General features: G+C 40.4%; 2 protein-coding genes across 4 annotated transcripts; one reads left to right on the top strand and one right to left on the bottom strand.

Moving 5' to 3' along the window:
* The first annotated feature begins 526 nt into the window (after positions 1 to 526).
* On the top strand, positions 527 to 5,586 carry syt19 (synaptotagmin XIX). 3 transcript variants are annotated; one of them, XM_076042670.1, is made up of 9 exons: positions 527 to 585; positions 1,740 to 1,954; positions 2,058 to 2,119; positions 3,067 to 3,141; positions 3,277 to 3,450; positions 3,558 to 3,707; positions 3,830 to 3,949; positions 4,578 to 4,689; positions 4,801 to 5,586. In XM_076042670.1, exons 2-9 carry the CDS (start codon positions 1,765 to 1,767, stop codon positions 5,106 to 5,108), a joined length of 1,191 nt encoding a protein of 396 aa, XP_075898785.1. In that variant the 5' UTR covers positions 527 to 585; positions 1,740 to 1,764; the 3' UTR covers positions 5,109 to 5,586. The 3 variants fall into 3 exon arrangements, with proteins under 3 accessions (XP_075898785.1, XP_075898783.1, XP_075898784.1); XM_076042668.1 differs by having other exon boundaries at positions 1,740 to 1,964; positions 2,065 to 2,119; XM_076042669.1 differs by lacking the exon at positions 527 to 585 and having other exon boundaries at positions 1,484 to 1,964; positions 2,065 to 2,119.
* Positions 5,587 to 7,281: 1,695 nt separating this feature from the next.
* On the bottom strand, positions 7,282 to 17,801 carry LOC142899356 (myosin heavy chain, fast skeletal muscle-like). Its single transcript, XM_076042923.1, has 41 exons — positions 17,772 to 17,801; positions 17,592 to 17,638; positions 16,858 to 17,082; positions 16,639 to 16,782; positions 16,391 to 16,547; positions 16,265 to 16,292; positions 16,077 to 16,179; positions 15,884 to 15,976; positions 15,732 to 15,795; positions 15,550 to 15,648; positions 15,367 to 15,470; positions 15,017 to 15,155; positions 14,815 to 14,933; positions 14,543 to 14,692; positions 14,266 to 14,436; positions 13,878 to 14,178; positions 13,706 to 13,773; positions 13,532 to 13,619; positions 13,287 to 13,404; positions 13,084 to 13,207; positions 12,762 to 12,902; positions 12,420 to 12,671; positions 12,100 to 12,342; positions 11,835 to 12,011; positions 11,604 to 11,749; positions 11,392 to 11,482; positions 10,894 to 11,283; positions 10,662 to 10,788; positions 10,452 to 10,570; positions 10,168 to 10,364; positions 9,848 to 10,031; positions 9,596 to 9,761; positions 9,383 to 9,507; positions 8,981 to 9,289; positions 8,693 to 8,896; positions 8,462 to 8,587; positions 8,210 to 8,380; positions 7,998 to 8,102; positions 7,809 to 7,904; positions 7,581 to 7,709; positions 7,282 to 7,380 (listed from the first exon to the last, which is right to left on the bottom strand). Exons 3-41 carry the CDS (start codon positions 17,062 to 17,064, stop codon positions 7,360 to 7,362), a joined length of 5,796 nt encoding a protein of 1,931 aa, XP_075899038.1. The 5' UTR covers positions 17,065 to 17,082; positions 17,592 to 17,638; positions 17,772 to 17,801; the 3' UTR covers positions 7,282 to 7,359.
* Between the last annotated feature and the right edge of the window lie 1,124 nt (positions 17,802 to 18,925).

Below are 18,925 nucleotides of genomic sequence, written 5' to 3'. Positions count from 1 at the left end.
TGTTCTTACTTTCACACGATCTGTATGTTTCTCAATGTGAAGTTAACTTAAAAGTATTTCCTGATTTTAAAAAAGGGAATTTAGGTGTAGACTTACGTTTTTTTCTTCCTCATTGTTCTAATTGTTCCTCTCTGTCAACAAGGAAGGTTTCCTACTTGTGCTTCTCAAATAGCAAGATGCATAAACATCGACAAATACGAACTGAAAAAGCAATTAAAAAAAAAAAGAAAAAACTGGAAAAAATCAGATGACACCACCGAGCAGAAAAGGGAGGTTTCTAATCACCATCTTCAATCAACATACGACCCTGGGCAAAGCAAATAATTAAGAGTTGAGGCTTCCAGAAGAGAAATCTTTCATAGTTGTTGAATTGCACAATGACTGAAAAGGACGCGAGGCAAGAAGGGCAAAGACAAAGATCTGGGCAACAAGTCATCCGAAATGTTACCATAAGTCGTTCAACCGGTTTGGTCAGAGCAGAGAGGAAGTTGCACAGTGTTTTTGTGTGAATGTCAAGTGAGATAAAGTCTTCTATTACTGAGGAGTCCTCAGTGAGGACTCACTACTAAAGCAAGTGGAACAGCACTGAGGTAAACATGCTCTTTTAGCCTTTTTCATACATAGTGCACTTCAGATTTGGTGAGTTTTATCCATCCTGCTTTGTTGGTGTAGAAGGACGCCCAAGATCTGTAATACTAAGCTCATTTGATCCCTTGTAACAGAGCCTTTACTTGCAATGCATTGCATGAAATTGAAATACAGGTTTTGCTAATTTTGCTTATTGTGTACATTTCAAGCACACTCATGTTTTTGTAGGAGTGAGACTGGGTTAGATCAAAAACTGACAGACTGACAAAGACATCTGTAATAATGAGTACAAATGGCACAAAGGCTGGAATTTAAAAATCAGCATCTTTCTTGTGTCGTACTCCACAGAGACAGCTTCCAAAGGCATTGTTAGTAAAAATCAGACCTCCGTACTTCTTCTTTCCATTTGTTTGTTTTTGATGATGTCAATGTCAATAGAGCCTACAGTATTGTGCTAAGTAAAGTTATGTCATTCGGGACTAATAGCCCGGACAAATGCCAAACTGTGTTGTCGCCAGCACACCAGTTAGACAGACATTTTGAAGAAAGACAAGTTCTGCTGACTAAGGAAATCTCCAGGGTGCAATCCCGCCTTGACCCACAGACAGCTTGGACAGGCGCAAGCATCCCTCGCGAGCCTGAGTGCAGGACAAGTGAGTTTAGTAAATAGATGGAGGAATGTTTCCAGGAAATTCAGTCCCTTTTTGAAACTGCGTCATATAAAAGGAACACAAGCCACAAATGAAAAAAAAATGAATGATTTTGATGATTGACTGCATTAACAGTAGCCATCTGCAGTCAAGGTTGTATTAAAAGCTGCTTTTGAATTATATATTCAAGCATCTGCCACTGATGCTTGATGAGATGTGAAAGTTATCTCATCTAACTTTCACATGAGATAATGGATAATATGAAACTGTTTTCCATTAAATGACACCTCTAATTGTTTTTGGTTGGGTCAGTTTGAATTTCCTGTTTTCACGTTTGTTTTCACGAAAATAGAATCATCCTGAACAGCTAATGATATGTCTACTGTAATCAGAACAGAACTTTCTGTGGAGATGAAATGACGAATTAGCCATGAGTATCTGGATTGGATTTTTATCCATCCTTGCATCAGCAGTTTTACCCTTACATTGTTTTTTTGTCACCCAAACCATGTAAAAGCAAACAGTCATGCCACAACTGATGGACAAATCAGTACCAGTGGTGCCTTGGTTGGGTGCTCCAGACCTCAGGCCGCAATTATCTGAAAGGATCCAGTACCTCACCCTGGGAATCTCAGTTGTTCTGCTTCTGCTGGCACTGGGCGTCCTGGCATGGCAGGCCTACCGATGCTGCGCAAACACTACATACACCAATAAAGGCATGAGTTGGTATTTAAATCACGTACAAAGCTGTACCGCAGGAATTGACACTATTTTTTCACTGGAGAGACAATTATTAACACGGCCTTATTTTCACTGTAGCAAACAGTAACCTACAAGACCAAAAGTCAAGAACAGAAGTTTCATATGCCAGAGGACCACAGGTAAATTATGATCGTGTCTGTCTGTCTGTTCACACCAAAAAGTTTTCTTTTATTTTTTTCTTTGACAAACACAACAATGATCAATGATCAAATCAAACCCCCCTTTCCCCACCCAACCATATAATTGAATAGTTGCTGTGTGGAATGTATTCAAACTGCGAAATGCGACTGGAATAACGATGCACCAAAAATCCAGAGACAAAAATAAAGATAAATCATAACATAGGAGGGCTAGTAGAAATTAACCATTCAACAATTCACAGTCCAACCTCCTGTCCTGGGCACGACTTTTTTGATCCATTTATAATCTGTTAAACAGCCACGCATCCATAAGGAAAAACATTTCAGTACCATTTAACTGTAAACCAATTTAAAAGGCAAATCCCAAGAACAATGTTTGTCTTTGACCGACATCACAAAACAATTTAATAATGACTCTGATAATAAAGATGTGTGTTCCTGTGTGTTCCAATACACATTCAATTACGTTGTATGTATGTGAAAGTGCATGTGTTTGTATAAATGTGCATATATTTGCGCGTGTACTTGCAAATTGTACAAATTTGTGCATGTGTGTATACGCAATAGTACCATAGTTGCGGAAATGTACGTGTATATGTGTGTGTGTGTGTGTGTGTGTGTGTGTGTGTACGTCAATGTAGTTGCGTACGTGTGTATGTACGTGCTCAGGAGCCAAATAATACGGCGGGGGGAAAATCCCCTATGAACTGTCTGCACGACTTACACTAGCATCAATTAAACTTTAATTATCCTTGACAGCCTATACTCCTAAGACAATATAGGTCAGTGTATAGGAAAAGTTGAGGGCATCTCAAGTTCTTCTAAAGATACGCCATTGGTATAGCTGAATATGTTGGTATTGGTATTGCTGAATAGGCTTCCTGATTAACTTAACAAGTTATTTATTTATGCCTTGACACTCCCAGGTCTGCAGGTTGAGTCACTGTCTGTCCCAGGGCCTTGTGCCCCCTTCAAGTTTTAACCAGACAGGCATTACAAAGGTAGGGGACGTTACTTCTTACCTCCTGCATCTGGACAGGTAGAGGTTGAAGTTTAGGTTCAATCGGTTCAATTTCGTCTGTGCGCTGGAAGAAAAGCAAATCCATTTTCAAAACCGATGTGCCTCCTTCCACCAGGTGGATGGATCCCTTCGTTTTTCCATCTACTATGAAGAGCCACATTCTCAGTTGGTCGTCAGTGTGTTGCAGGCGGAAGGTCTGGTGGAAAGCAATCTCCAGGCATTTGTGAAAATAATTCTTCTGTGGCCAACTGCCAGGAGTGTGGAAATTAAAGACAGTGTAAATAAAAAGGTAATTCTTTGAAATAACAGCTTCTAGAAAATAATAATAACATCTGATGGATCCCCCCCCCCCCCCTTGTTTCTGTGGTTGCTAACTGTTGTTGGGGGTATTTATAGGACGGAGAGACTGAACCTGTCCTGTGGGCAGTACTGCATCAGTGGCAGACTCACATTGTAAAAGGTAGCCGCAACCTTCTATTTGGAGACCAGTTCAGCTGTATTCTGCAAGAAAATGAGGAGCTTCATCATATCAGCCTCAAGATGGAGGTTGTGACCATACCTCCATTTTTAAATATTTATCCGTGGAAAAATTCAAACATCAAGTAAGCCAGGTAAGAGCTTTAAGGAAAGTTTTAATGCTTTCTTGAATTTGTCTCCGTGCATCTCAGGTGAGGGACTTTGATAATTTCTCCAGACAAACGGTGTTGGGAGAGGTGCGTATTCCTCTTGAACAGCTCAATATCTCATACCCTATTGAGATGCTCAAAGATCTACAGCCACCCCAGAAGGTATGGTTACCATTACATTGCTTCCGGTTCTTACTTTTCAAATCTTCCCAACAGGCAATAAACAACCTTTCATGATTTTATTATAAAAAAAAAAAGAAAGTATAATCATTCTTCACATTCGTTGACTTGTGATGGGGAGAATTTCACCCCTGCCTCTGACATCATGGGGCATCTGACTACAAAGCTACTGCCTATTTAAAGTGAACCTTCTTGTTCTCATGAGAGGGTGCTGGGCTAAGCTACACCAGCCTGGCATGCTGTTTAAATGTCAGGATGGCATTCTTCCCATTACAAATCAATGGTTGGAGAAAAAAAGTACTTAAACTATCATGAACTATCATGACTGAAAGAATGTACAATGTTATCTATTAGTGATTTATACTTTTTAGGCCATACTGAATGTTAGTAACTTTTTTTTGTTGTATATATATATATATATATATATATATATACATATATATATATATATATATATATATATATATATATACATATATATATATATATATATATACATATATATATATATATATATATATATATATATATATATATATATATATATATATATATATATATATATATATATATATATATGATAAAAAAAGCTTTTCATCAATGTACACAGGATCTTGTAGGACAAGTGCTTCTCTCTTTAAAGTTCCTTCCCACATCTCAAAGGCTTGAGATTGGAGTGCTAAAGGTCAGAACTGCCTTGACTGGAAAATGTTCAGATGCAGGTACTCATCAAAAGTTTAATTAAAAAAAAAAAAAAAACATTCTTATGATTGTAAATATAAAACACATTACATCGCATGTGGCTAATTTTGTGGTGTTTGTTTGTTTTCCAGCCTTGTTTGTCAAAATCAGAGTGCAGTGCAATCAGTGCAAATTAAGATCTCAAAAAACTTCAACAGTGGCCCAGAGCCTCATGACCGTGTTCAATGATGTCCTCCTGTTTCCTCTGCAAGAATTGCCACTGCAGGAGTGTAAGATTGTAGTCTCTGTGTACAATACATATATGACAAAGAGACCAACCAGATACCTTGTTGGACAGTTTACTGTAGGAAGAGATGATCAATTTGAAGATGAACACTGGCGCTTGATGATGCACTCAATACGCCAACCGATAGCAAGATGGCACGGCTTGCTGATCTAACTGACTATAACTGAGTCTTTGCCCTCTTGTACTTGTGATACGTCCAGGAGTCTAGGAGATGCCATTATTTCACTTTAATTTGTATCCAAAAAAATTAAACTTTAGTTGGTACCATACCCAACAATGTCTTAATGTTAACTTAACTCTACGAGAGAAAGCATTCAATCAAGGCCGCCAAACAGACATTCTAAGGTCAGTAAAAAAAATACACTATGCATGCCTGCATATTGAAAGGAAATGCAGGACAAACCCATACACCACAAATGGACTGTTGTAGCATCAACAGCCTGTTGTATGCATCGGTTGTCTTAGGTCTCGCCATTGCTGTTTCAGTCGTTTGTTTCTACAGGTGTTGCTTGTTGTGGTTGTTATGTCGTCTCTTGTCTGTTTTTTCATGTTATGTTATTTTTCCCTTTGAGGACACCCTTCGCGTAATTTTTGTTTATTATTCAAAATAAACAGTTTTCAGTTAAGCTCACGCATTGGCCTGTTTACTATATAGAACGAGACAGTAGATGGCAGTATAATATCATTAAAATACAGAACCGACCGAGACGAAAATGTGAAGTAATGCGCCTCAGGTTGCAAGAGCGCGCGTGTTGACGTTAAAACGGGTGTCAAGCAAAGTGTCAGTCGTGACGCGCAATGATGAAAGAGTATCAGCAAGGTTTAAAGGGAAGGTCTACAAAACAGTGGTAAGTAGTAGTAGTAGCAGTTTACCACTGTGGCCCAGAGCCACAGTGGTACTGAGGAAAAGACACAAAAAGAAGAGCTGGAGTATAAATAAATGAATAAATAAATAAATAAATAAATAAATAAATACATTTAAATTACAATTTTGAGCTCCCTGGGAGTTACCAGGATGAACAGGGTCCGGAATTAGTTCAACAGCTCAACTTCACGTCTTTCTTTACCGGTTATATATATGACTTTGAATTAAGTTGTGAATGCTGACGGTCAAACATTATTACGAGCCTAAGCATTTAAGGCATTTTATATAAGGTACAGTTGCATTTATGTGTGTGAACATATATGGAACGGAATGTTGTAGCAGTTGTAGCATTATTGCATATATTAAGCTAGCACGCCAATTGCCATTATGTAGCTCGTTCGCATCCTGTCACGTCTACCCTCGAGCAAAATGTGGAGTTAGTCTTAATATGCTCTTTGTACTTTATGTGTCCACAATGACAAATCACCTCATTGGGTTTGGGTTACGTTGGGCTAAACAAGGTAACAGGATACCATTTCATTTGTGCTATTTTGCGAGTGGTCTTTGGCGAGTTAGCGCTTAATGACGAACTTCAGCGTTGTAGTTCATCTTGATTATTTTCTAGTCCAATTTAGTCATTACTCGTGTTGTTTATCAAATATAATACATGCAACTTGCATAGCAGAACGTAAATGGAAATAAAGTTATAAGAAGTTGGATGTTGGAAGGTAATCTTTTTGTAAAAAAAAAAAAAAAAAAAAAAAAAAAGTTATTTGTAGTGCCTACAGCCTCCAAAGAACAGCAATCGTATAGTTTCAGAGACAAGATAAAGTCTCAATCAAGTCTGAATTAGGAAAGACAAAAACTTGCATAAATATTTAATTTGTGTTCTTACTTCTATATGTACATAGACTTGTAGAGGCCAATTATAAGTTCTATTATAATTGTAATAATAATATGTTTTTGTGTGCGTGTGGCTGTTGCACATCTGCCACACTATTCACCAGTCGGAGCACCTTTACGTTGACTTGTAGTTATATTATTATCCACACCTACCATTTATCCCCATGAGGCAATACCCTTCCATCTTCCCTGATTTTGATTTTGTTTTACAAATTAACTACTGATTATTACAAATACAACATGTTTGCTCTTTTGTTATAAGTGTCATATGTAATTTTTTGTCATGTGTCCGTCCTCCTTGACTTTTCTGGGAACTAAAGACAGAGCTCCAATCTGGTCTTGGCTTTATTACTTATCTGAAATGTCACCCGTTTTGGGTCTTGATCAACAATCTTAGATGTCAAAGCCCATATTTTTGGAATTGCTATGCTGGAAAGGAACAGGAAATGTAAGAAAACCTTTATTTTTATTTATTTTTATTTTTCCATAAATTGTCTTGTTATTTTAATCAAGACTGGGAACCTCTAATGTGAAGAAATAAGATACTATGGACAATGGTTTGGGTAGATGATTGAACTTTATTCTTTGCGTCATATCATATTATATGATTTAACACAGTGAAACTCTTGAAGTGCTTTACTCAGCTGCTTCCTTTCCCTGCAAAAAAGGAGTAAATGGTTTGAGGTTGATTTTAAGTACATTGTGGCAGCAATCATTTCAAACATTTATTTGATATCACTCCAATATTGGGGTGCTCAATGTATTTAATGTTATGCTTCCCATAGAATCTTATATTACCACTCAAAGAACCACATTCACTATTTTGATATTAATTTTCTAGTCGATTTGCGTGTTACCTTGCCGTCACGGGTCTTAGCCCTCAGCTTGTTGACCTGGGACTCTGCAATGTCGGCGCGCTCCTCGGCCTCCTCCAGTTCATGCTGAACCTTCCTGCACTTGGACAGGTGAACATTGGCCTGCTCCTCCTGAAATACCACAAAGAAATTTAAAGATGTGTTAGACCACAATGACCAGAGTGACATGGATGGATCAGAAATTTTCAGGAGTGACCAATGATTTCTTACCGCTTCCTCAGCCTGTCTCTTGTAGGCCTTCACCTTGAGCTGCAACTTGTCAACCAGATCCTGCAGCCTGGCAACATTTTTCTTGTCCTCCTCAGTCTGAAGGGGACAATATAGAATTTGTTGTTTGAATAAGAAGACTGAATCTTATTTTGATGAACTCGAAAAATTCGATGGTCACAACACTCGTACCTGATATGTGAGTTCCTTCACCCTCCTCTCATATTTGCGGACGCCCTTGACTGCATCACCTCCACGTCTCTGCTCGCCCTCAACTTCTGCCTCCAACTCACGCACCTTTGTATTACAAATTTAAGCAATTAAATTAGAATTGAGTTGCAGAGTGTATTGCTTGTTTCTTGTCATTATCTGTGGCTTCCAAACACTCCACAGAGTCAACTCACCCTGGATTCCAGTTTCTGAAGCTGCTTCTTGCCACCCTTCATGGCCAGGTTCTCAGCTTCATCAAGACGATGCTGCAGGTCCTTAACAGCAACCTCCAAGTTCTTCTTCATCCTCTCCAGATGAGCACTGGTGTCCTGCTCCTTCTTCAGCTCCTCAGCCATCATAGCAGCCTGTGAGAGGAAACATAAATGTTCACACAGCTTCTGGCATCTCATTTTAAAATAATGAACAAAGAGTGGGTGAAAACCTACATCAGTAATGGCCTTCTTGGCTTTCTCCTCTGCATTTCTGGCTTCCTGAACAGTGTCATCCACTTCACTCTGGATCTGGACGAAGTCAGCCTCAAGCTTCTTCTTTGTGTTCATCAGGCTTGTGTTCTAGGCAGCAAAATACAAAGTGACTTCAGGAATCACATCTTTCAATTCTCATTTGCTGTAAGAATTTGTCTTTTCAACTATTTTGATAGAGTATTGTTTAAGTACCTGAGAGTGCAGGAGTCCAACACGCTCACTGGCATCCACCAGCTCCTGCTCAGCAATTTTGCGGCTTCTCTCTGTCTGTTCCAGAGCAGCTCTGAGTTCCTCAATTTCAGCCACCATGAGACCATTTCTGCGCTCCACCATGGCAGCCTGTTCCTTCACGTCATCCTGGGCTCTAACAGCATCATCAAGGTGCAATTGTGCATCCTTTGGGACAGCAGATCAACAATTAAATGACATAGATACTAAAATCAAGTATCAAGTAATCAACAATTGTATTTTTCACTGTACCTTGAGCTGTGCCTGGACATTCCTCAGCTGCTTCTGGGACTCAGAAGCCTGGCGGTTGGCATGGCTCAACTGAATCTCCATCTCGTTCAGGTCTCCCTCCATCTTCTTCTTGATTCTCAGGGCATCATTTCTGCTTCTGACCTCAGAGTCCAGAGTGCCCTGCATGGAGTCAATAACTCTCTGGCTGTTCCTCTTGATCTGCTCCATCTCCTCATCTTTCTCTGCCAGCTTCCTGTCCACCTCGCCCTTAATTTGGTTAAGCTCCAGCTGGACACGCAGAATCTTGGACTCTTCATGTTCAAGAGTTCCCTGATCACAACAAAATATACATATATTACTTGTTGCCCAATGATCTCAAAGAATATTAATGCCATAGAGAAATGTATCTTGCCATGAACATACCTCAGCTTCTTCAAGGGCTGTCTGGATTTCGGACTTCTCTGTCTCCACCTGCTTCTTGGACTTCTCCAGTTCATGGATGCTCTTACCAGTCTCACCAATCTGTTCAGTCAGATCTGAGATTTCCTCTGCAGAGAAATATGTGTGTTCCAGTAGTTAAGCTCCATAGTGGAACACATCTTCATTAATTACAAAGGAAACATATGGTAAACTCACGTTGGAGGTTCTTGTTTTCACGCTTCATGGTCTCCAGATGATCCAGAGCCTCCTCATAGGAGTTCTTCATCTTGAACAGCTCAGTGCCAAGAGAGCGAGCCTCCTTCTGGGCTCCCTCAAGTTCAGCCTGACCCTCCTCGTATTTCTGCTTCCATTCTGCCAGCACCTGATTAAATCAAATAGTACAAAGCAGTTGAGAGGTAAGCTAAATGTTGTGTGAGAAGCTCAGTGCTTTAATGCCAACGGGACTACCTTGTCAAAGTTCCTCTGCTTCTTGTCCAGATTGGCAGCCAGTCCATTGGCTCTCTCCACATCAATCATGAGGTCTTCCACCTCACTCTGGAGCCTCTGTTTGGTCTTCTCAAGGGAGGCACACTTGGAGTTCACTGCCTCAATCTGTTCCTCAGCCTCCTGAAGGCGCTGTGCCAGCTTCTTCCTGTTGGAAAGCGATACAATTTGCATTTGAATCTTTGTGTTTTGAAATGAGATGATTACATTTTTAAGGGTGTCTTGTGAAATAGATGGGAAATGCAATTATTGCTTCAAGACTTTTGCTGTCAAGTGCTACTTACTTGGCTTCCTCAAGCTCCTCAGTGCGCTGGATAGCATCAGTTTCATATTTGGATCTCCACTGAGCCACCTCACTGTTAGCCTTGGACATGCCTCTCTGGAGCTCAGCCTTGGCCTCCTGCTCCTCTTCAAACTGCTCTCTCAGCAGATCACAGTCGTGGCGGGCTGATTGCAGGCCATGGGCAAGAGCGTTCTTGGCCTGTAAAAACAAAAATTGGGGTTAATTTTGCAAAGTGTGAAAAACACAATGCTTATCACTGCATCATCATTTTAATCATTTTCTTACCTTAACCTCCTCTTCAATCTGCCTCTTCAACTCCTCAATTTGCTGTGTGAAGGCCTGTTTGCCTCTGGTCAGCTGGGAGACAAGAGCTTCTTTCTCCTCAATTTGACGACCAAACTCACCTGGGGAGCAGCGTGTCAAATACAGGAGGTCAGCCGATGTGCACTCTCTTACTAATACCCAAGAGGTCAATCAGGGAAAAGATCTAGATACCGTTTTCTGTCAGGAGACGTGCTTTCTGGCCACCCAGGTCATTGATCTGACGGACATTTTCGTCATTCTTGGTCTTCAGTTCACTCAGTTGGTCCTCAAGAGTGCGGCACAGCTTTTCAAGGTTTCCCTGGTTAGGCAAGAGAGAAGCAGCTCAGCAGGTGTTCACTTTCAACATGTTTGTATTGACTTTAAAGATGTTATGAAAGAAAACACAACTCAATGCATTGTCTACCTTTGCCTTAGCAACAGCCTCCATGTTGCTGGAGAGGTCATCAATTTCCATTTTGTATTCACTCTTTTCCTTCTCAAGCTTTTGCTTGACACGCTGGAGATTGTCAATCTGCTCTCCCAGCTCAGCAACACTGTCGGCCTGCTTCTTGCGGAGAGCGGCAGCGGTGGCTTCATGCTGCAGAGTGGACTCCTCAAGGTCCCGACGGAGCTTCTGGAACTCAGCTTCACGCTTCTTGTTCATCTCAATCTGAGCAGCAGTGGCGCCACCGGCTTCCTCTAGCCTCTCACTGATCTCCTCAAGTTCCCTGGAGAGATCAGCTCTCTGCTTCTCAACCTTGGCACGGGCAGCACGCTCAGCCTCAATCTCTTCCTCCAGCTCCTCAATGCGGGCCTATTGAAGGTAGATGGGTAGTGAGTCTTCTTAGTAAATTGCTGTTTTATGTTCACAACTTAGAACAGATAAAAATTTATACGGGGAATGTATAGGACAGCAACTCACCTGAAGCTCCTTGATCTTCTTTTGGAGCTGAGCGCCAAGTGACTGTTCATCTTCAATCTTGCTAAGCAGCTGACTGGTTTCAAAGTCTTTCCTGGAAGGAATAAAGATCAAATGAGATCAAAAACACTGTACAAAAAAACAAAAGCTACATTAAATTAAACATTTTCATATGAAAACAAAAAACAAAAACGCCTTCAAAAAAGCTCTTTTACTTTTTCAGTTTTTCCTCAGACTGCTGCTTGTCGTTCTCAAGATCCATGATGGATTCCTGGGCCAGTTTAAGGTCACCCTCCAGCTTCCTCTTGGCTCTCTCAAGGTCCATGCGCAGCTTCTTCTCTTGCTCCAAAGAACCCTCAAGCTGAACATTTATACAAGTTAATTGTTAATTTCACAAAGATTCTTGGAGAGACATGTTTCAAAATACATGGGATTTGTGGACTCACATCATCCACTTGCTGCTCAAGCTTGGTCTTGGCCTTGGTCAGAGTGTTGACTTTGTCTTCCTCTGCCTGCAGGTCATCAAGAGTCTGCTGATGGGCCTCCTGAAGGGCTTTCTTTTCCTTGGTGAGCTTGGCAATGCTCTCATCCTGAGAGGCCATCTCTTCAGTCAGGTTCTTCACCTATGGTCCCAACAGGTATATGTTGTTAATACAATGAACTTCAATAAAGTATTGGTGAAGATTTTGTGATGTGATAAAGTTTAGAAACCTTGTTCTCTGTGGCATGTTTCTCCTTCTCCACTTTGGCCAAGGTAAGCTCCAGGTCATCAATATCTTTCTTGAGCTCTGAGCATTCATCCTCCAGCTTTCTCTTTTTGGCAGTGAGCTCAGCATTGATTTCCTCTTCATCCTCCAGTCTCTCGGTTGTCTCCTTGAGTTTGGCCTCAAGCTGGATTTTGCTCTTGATGAGTCCCTCACACCTTTCCTCAGCATCAGAGAGATTCTCTGTTTCCTGTTTGAGAAAATAGAAGTTAGCACTGTATTGCCGGAAAGTATTAGAAAGATGGCCTTGGGCTAATCTGTACTTACTGAGGCCACTTGCAGCTGCAGATCATTCTTCTCCTGCAGAAGGGACACCATCTTCTCCTCCAGTTCCTTCTTCTTGGCCAGGGCAGTAGCCAAATCTGTTTGCATTTTTCCGTAGTTCTCCTTCATCTGAACCAACTCCTTCTCAGTTTCAGCACTCTTCAGAAGTGGTTTGATCTTGTAGTACACCTTCATCCATGGCCAGTGCTTGACATTCATGAATGAGCGGACGTTGTACTGAATGGTAAAGATGGCCTCCCTGTGGAAAGACATTGTTGTAAAAAAAAAAGTATCTATTTGCTTTTGTTGTGTTTGAGCTAACAATTACAAATTACTCCTTTCAACTTGCCTTCTCTCCATCATCTTCACAAACTCCTTCCTCATGAGGAAACCACGGCAACGTGCCTGTGTCATTGTGACCAGAGCAGCCAACTTTTCATCTCTCATCTCCTCAAGGGTACCCAGGAGACCAGCCTTGAAGAACACCTGGAAAACACAGGAAATGTAAGAAAAATCAGATATTCTTTTCATCTTGCCATAATTGCCTTATCTCAATCGGCCTGTAAGGCTTGAAGTCAAATATATTACGAACGAAGAATGGGAGGATATTGCTATTTCGGCTGAAAACATATGAAATATGATTTAGATTATATATGCAGTTGCATACCTTGGTGTGACCAAATCTGTACTGATCGTGATCAACATCAATGGACCCAAGCAGCTTCTCTGAAGCCTTCTTGTTGTCAATGAACTGTCCCTCAGGGATGACACTGGCATTCAGCACCTTGTATCTTTTAGAGTGGAGCCACTGATTAGTAGGTGTATTTCAAAGCATGTCAACCAAAGTTTTGTAAATGTTTCAATCGATACCTCTGCTTGAAGTCAGCATAAAGAATTCTGCTGGGGAAACCTTTCCTGCAGATTCTGATACCCTCAAGTACACCGTTACACCTGAGCTGGTGGATGACCAGGAAGTTCTCCATCAGACCTGTTCAAAAGAGGTTTTGTTACTCTGTGATCAATGCATTTGGCTATTTTAAGACAACACAGAGCAGTAACTAAGTTAACCAAAACAACATTGATGCTTTTATAGACAAAGGATGCTGTCTTTGTACCTGGAGTCTTAGACTCATTGGGAATCAGACAACGCACAAAGTGAGGATGTGTGCTCCTCAAGTTTGTCATCAGCTTGCCCAAGTTCTCCTGTGGATCCAGAAAGACTTGTCATGTCATGGAATGTAAAACGGGAGTGATTTCTGAGTGAAAATATTTGCCATTATAAGTCTTACCCTGAACTGTGAAGACACAGTCTGCATAGAGCCACCCTTCTTCTTGCCTCCCTTCTTGCCGCCAGTCTCTAAAAGGTATTTTACAGTACGATTAAGAATGTGTAATAGAATTCAGAATGTTACCTCAATTTTGGTCAGCCAACTGTAGTAATTAGTATGACAGTTATCATACCCTCAACAACAGGTGGGTACAGGATAGGCAGCAGTTTAACTGAGGACTTCTGGTACAGCTGCACAACGGACTCATTCAGGGGGTCCTTGTTCTTGTCCAGCCAGCCAGAGATGTTGTAGTCCACGGTACCAGCATAGTGCACCAGAGAGAAGTGGGCCTCAGCCTTGCCCTTGGCTGGCTTGGGCTTCTCAAATGCTTTGGTCTTTCCAAGATGCTGATCATACAGTTTGTTCTTGAAGGATGTATCAGTGGCCTTGGGGAACATGCACTCCTCTTCAAGGATGGAGAAGATGCCCATGGGCTAATGGAAAAACACAAGAAAAGGAAAGTATGTAAGTCAACAAAAAGGACTGCATTTAGAGTACCTTCAGAGACAGAAAATAATTACCTTCTCAATAAGCTCAATGCAGGCAGCCAAGTCCATACCGAAGTCAATGAACTCCCAGATAATACCCTCCTTCTTGTATTCCTCTTGCTCCAGGACGAACATGTGGTGATTGAAGAACTGCTGCAGTTTCTCATTGGTGAAGTTAATGCACAGCTGCTCCATGCTGTTGTACTGTAAGGGGGTGAATAAACAACATGATTTTGTGTTTGATACTAATAAATAAATAAATCTGTTGTGACTGATCAGCTGATTAACTATGAAACAAAGTCAGCCTTACATCAAAGATTTCAAAGCCAGCAATATCCAGGACCCCAATGAAGAACTGGCGTGGCTGTTTTGTGTCCAACATCTGGTTGATGCGGACGACCATCCACAAGAACATCCTCTCATAGATTGACTTGGCCAGAGCAGTCACTGAGTTCAGCACCTGAACAACCACAATGATTTTTTGTCAATCAGGAAGATATCAGATGTGCACAAAATAATTAGGAAATATTAGTTCTTCCTGAATTTGAAAAATCCATAGGAATTTGGTGAATCTTCAGTTACCTGAGGCACAGTCTGTCCCTTGGTGACAAACTCATTTCCGACCTTCACTCTGGGATAGCAGAGAGCCTTCAGCATGTCAGCAGAGTTCAGACCCAGCAAGTAGGCAACCTTATCGGCATCTGGATAAGCATTTGTATTTTACATTTTAATCCTCCATTAACGAGAGTGCAATCTGTCACTGACATTTGGAGGCAATACTTACCCTCTGTGCCATCAGGCTCACCCTGCTCCTCACGCTGCTTCTGCTTGAACTTCATGTTACAATGGTGAAGCACAGCTCCAGTCATCTTGTAGATGTACATCTTCTCTTCATTGGTGAAGCCCAGAATATCAATAGCTTGCTGTTTTTAAGAGAAGACTTGCCGTTAAATTTAAGCCATGGCTGTCAAATGTGCTTTGACTTTCACTTAAGACATGTAGGTGTGTACCTGAACTGCACATGTATATTTGCAATTATTTCGCCTAAATGAATTTGGAGTCTGTTCCACCAAACAGGATTGTACAGTACACATAGAAAAGTGTAAAGGTAATTTTCTAGTAAAGAGCACTTACATCAGTGGCATCCAGCTCAACTTTGTCATCAATGCTGGCCACAGTGATCTGACCCTGACTGCACATGGGGAAGTCATAGGGGTTGGTTGTGATGAGAGACATTTCTGGAAATGGAAAAAGACATGAGTCTTTTAGTATGGTGTACATGTAAATCACAAATGTGCAGAATTTTAATCTTTTTACCAATGAGCTCTGGCTTGTGGTTGGTCATCATCTGATAGAAGATGTGGTAGCCTCTCTCATCAGGAAGCTGGAATGTCACTCTAGACTTCTCCAGCAGATCTGGAAATGTCAGTCACAAGTCACAATATGCAATCTGCACAGTCTGTAATCTTACTTTTACAAGCATAAGTTGTTATACTCACAAGTCTCAATATCAGCACTAGACAGTTTGCCAGTGGTGCCGAAATGGATCCTGATGAATTTACCCTGTTTGGAACAAAGTAAGACTTAACTTGTCACCTTTTGAGTATCTAAAACAGCATTTCTTCTTGTGATGAAATCTCCATATACTTACGAAACGAGAGGAGTTGTCATTCCTCACGGTTTTGGCATTACCATAGGCCTCCAGCAGAGGGTTGGCAGCAATAATCTGGTCCTCCAGGGAGCCCTACATTTGGAGTAAAGAATCATTTAAGAAACCTGCTGGAATGCATGTCCTCATTGTCAGAAATGTGAATCGTTTCAATCATGCAGCTACATTCACCCACCTTTGACGGGTCCTGCTTCTTCTTCTCTCCACCAACTGAGATTGTTGCAAAGTACTGGATGACACGCTTGGTGTTCACAGTCTTTCCGGCACCAGATTCTCCACTGGGTATAGATATGAAATAATAAGCATTTGTTGTCTCACAATCATGTTTCACGAAATTGAGAAGTTCAGTCATTTGTAACTTACGTGATCAAAACAGACTGGTTCTCCCTATCTGTTTACAAAGAAATATAAACGTATATTTATATAAATGGGCACTGGACAGTACGCAAGGTATACTGTGTAAAGGCAAATTAAACATTAATAACTTACCAGTAAGCATAAACTGATAAGCGTTGTCAGAGACAGAGAAGATGTGGGGTGGAGCCTCCATACGCTTCTTGCCTCTGTAGGCACTGACGACTTCAGAATCGTACACTGGGAGCATCTTGTAGGGGTTCACAGTTGCACAGAACAACCCAGAGTAGGTCTGAAAGTGAGCAGAGGAAATAAAACATCACTTTTTGTTTCCAGTGTCCTTGCTGAATACATCACTTTAGTTACAAAGCATATTTTCTTACGTAGATCATCCATGCTGCATAACGCTCTTTGAGGTTATACAGCACAGAGGCTTCATTGAGATGGGTCATCATGGCCATGTCCTCAATTTTGTCGAACTTGGGAGGATTCATTGGACTGACGTCATCTTCTTTCACTGTTTTCTCCTGGAACAGAACAAAGCTTGCAATGAGAGCTGGTTACGTTTTGTCTTCTTGTAATTCTGACTTTTTGATACAAACCTCCTGAGTGTCCAAGACTTTGACAGTGACTTTGGCACCGTCTTTCTTGAGGATTGTAGCCTTAAGGTACAGCTCCTTAGCATCAACCACATAGCAGGCGCTCTTGGCATCAAAGGGTCTGTTTTGAGCCTCGACTCTCTCCTTCTCTGGCTTACGGAGGTAAATGGCAGCCTTGCCGTAAACGGCCATCTCTGCGTCCGTACTCATGGTGACGGCTGGTGTTTTCTAAAAATGATTTGTAAATAATAGTCATCTTATTGTCAAAATTCAACAACAGCTATCATGCTGCCACATGATTTCCAAGCACATTTCAGCACATTTCATCTTGATGCATATCATTCATTCAGCAAACCTGCCAGTCGCCCAGTGCCATTATCACAACATTATTATAATGGTAATTACACATCTAATCTCATCAACCTAACCAAAGTTCATTTAAATATTGAATATGCAATACAATTACAAAACTTCAGATCAGCCTCTACTATCACCTCCTAAGGTTCTTGCTATGAAATTGAATTAACAAGGTAAATTAGCCATATTGACTAATGTCATATGCACATATTATGTGCCACAGAAAATGTCTTTCTTGATCATCATCATCATAATTAATTTACCCTCCATCATCCACTCACTTTTGCATGCAATAAATGCTTTTCAATAGTATGTTTTTAATAAGCCATGAACACTGAAATGTCTTCATGTTAGTTACATTACAAGTGGGGTTTTCATACCTGACTCTTTACTTTTCAACACTCAGTTCGCTTTTTATTCTGCAGCCCTGTAAAAGCCATAGGGTATGATTCCCGTCATTACCTTTAACTTTATATCACAATTATAGATTATAGATCCCAAGTTTGTCTAAAATGAAAACATCAAATTAAAGTTTTAAAGTAAGATGAAGAGTGTCTTACCACAAGCAGGAGTCCTAGTCGTCTACCACAAGGTGCTGTGTGCAGTTGGACCCCTTATATTCAGTCCGGCCAGCCCACGTTGTAAAGTTAAATATGGGACACATGCAAATATGGTGTTGGTAACAGTCAAACAGACATACATTAAAACAGCTGTTGCTAGTATTTGACTATTCATTTGATATACAATTTGTTAGATTTTATTTTTATTTTCCATTAATTCATTTTATTATTAAACGAAAAAATATATATATATAAAAAATAAAAGGTCATGTCACTATACATGTCACTATACAAAGCAAAGTGTTCAGCAATATGCAACTCTGTTTTATTTGTACTGACTTGAGATGTATTTTCATAAATGGATTTATTAAATTCAAGTCATTTGATTTGTCACAGTGTGTTCTTATAGTGTTTCTTATTTAGTTAAAAAATGTTTTATTCCTGTTTGACAATCTTTGCCTCAACGTAAAAGTTCATGTGTACTTTCAAGGTCTGAGAATACTCATCATCTTCATCAGCTGTGCATCTCTGGCTTTTTCTTTCTTTCTTTTTTGGCTGTTGCTGCCCAGCACACACGATACAGATTGGCTCAATGGTGTCGCATGATGTAAAAGAGAGTTAAAGAAGAAAATGCTTACTATTTACCAAATCAGTGTTCAATAATCTCCTGACAGGACAATGCTGGGGAAAGAAAACTTTTACAGATAGAATGGTTTTTGAACTCTGACTCTGGGGTGGCATTGGAATTCCTTGCAGCTGCCATGGATCCAAGTTAACTACAGCTGACATTGTTCTAACGGAATGACTGAAATGTAAATGTTTCAGTGGCAACTGTGCCTTGAGACTTATTGTTGTAAGAAAAGACCCCCCAAATAACTTGAAAATGATTACTTGTTTCCTTTTTGTCACGGTTCTTCAAATATCACTGATGTTAATTAAGGTCATTTAATTTGACCTGTCAAATTCTTTTGATATTGTATTAACTAATAAACACAGTGCATTATAAAAACAGTTTATGTTTAAAGAATCTTCCGCTTTTGATCTGCAACTTCCATTTTTTTATTAGATCCTATATTTGTCTTTAACTCAGCCATTCCTGAATGCAAGTCTAAATAGGGACCTCACACTCCACTCTACTCCGATGGCACCTCCTT

Source organism: Nelusetta ayraudi, unplaced genomic scaffold, assembly GCF_046127955.1.
Source record: "Nelusetta ayraudi isolate G7.1 ecotype Tasmania unplaced genomic scaffold, CSIRO-AGI_Nayr_v1 ptg000071l, whole genome shotgun sequence".
NCBI classification, from domain to species: Eukaryota; Metazoa; Chordata; class Actinopteri; order Tetraodontiformes; family Monacanthidae; genus Nelusetta; species Nelusetta ayraudi.
The sequence above is the reverse complement of the archived record's forward strand: the minus strand, read 5'-3'. Positions and strand labels throughout refer to the sequence as shown.

Excerpts from the sequence above, each read along its gene's own strand:
- syt19 (XM_076042668.1), top strand. The coding sequence starts at position 1,765 with ATGCCACAACTGATGGACAAATCAGTACCAGTGGTGCCTTGGTTGGGT. Across the intron at positions 3,451-3,557 it reads AAGACAGTGTAAATAAAAAG|GACGGAGAGACTGAACCTGT; the intron begins GTAATTCTTTGA and ends GGGTATTTATAG. Across the intron at positions 3,950-4,577 it reads ATCTACAGCCACCCCAGAAG|GATCTTGTAGGACAAGTGCT; the intron begins GTATGGTTACCA and ends CAATGTACACAG.
- LOC142899356 (XM_076042923.1), bottom strand. The coding sequence starts at position 17,064 with ATGAGTACGGACGCAGAGATGGCCGTTTACGGCAAGGCTGCCATTTAC. Across the intron at positions 11,284-11,391 it reads AGAAGATCAAGGAGCTTCAG|GCCCGCATTGAGGAGCTGGA; the intron begins GTGAGTTGCTGT and ends TACCTTCAATAG. Across the intron at positions 10,789-10,893 it reads AGGCTGTTGCTAAGGCAAAG|GGAAACCTTGAAAAGCTGTG; the intron begins GTAGACAATGCA and ends TTGCCTAACCAG.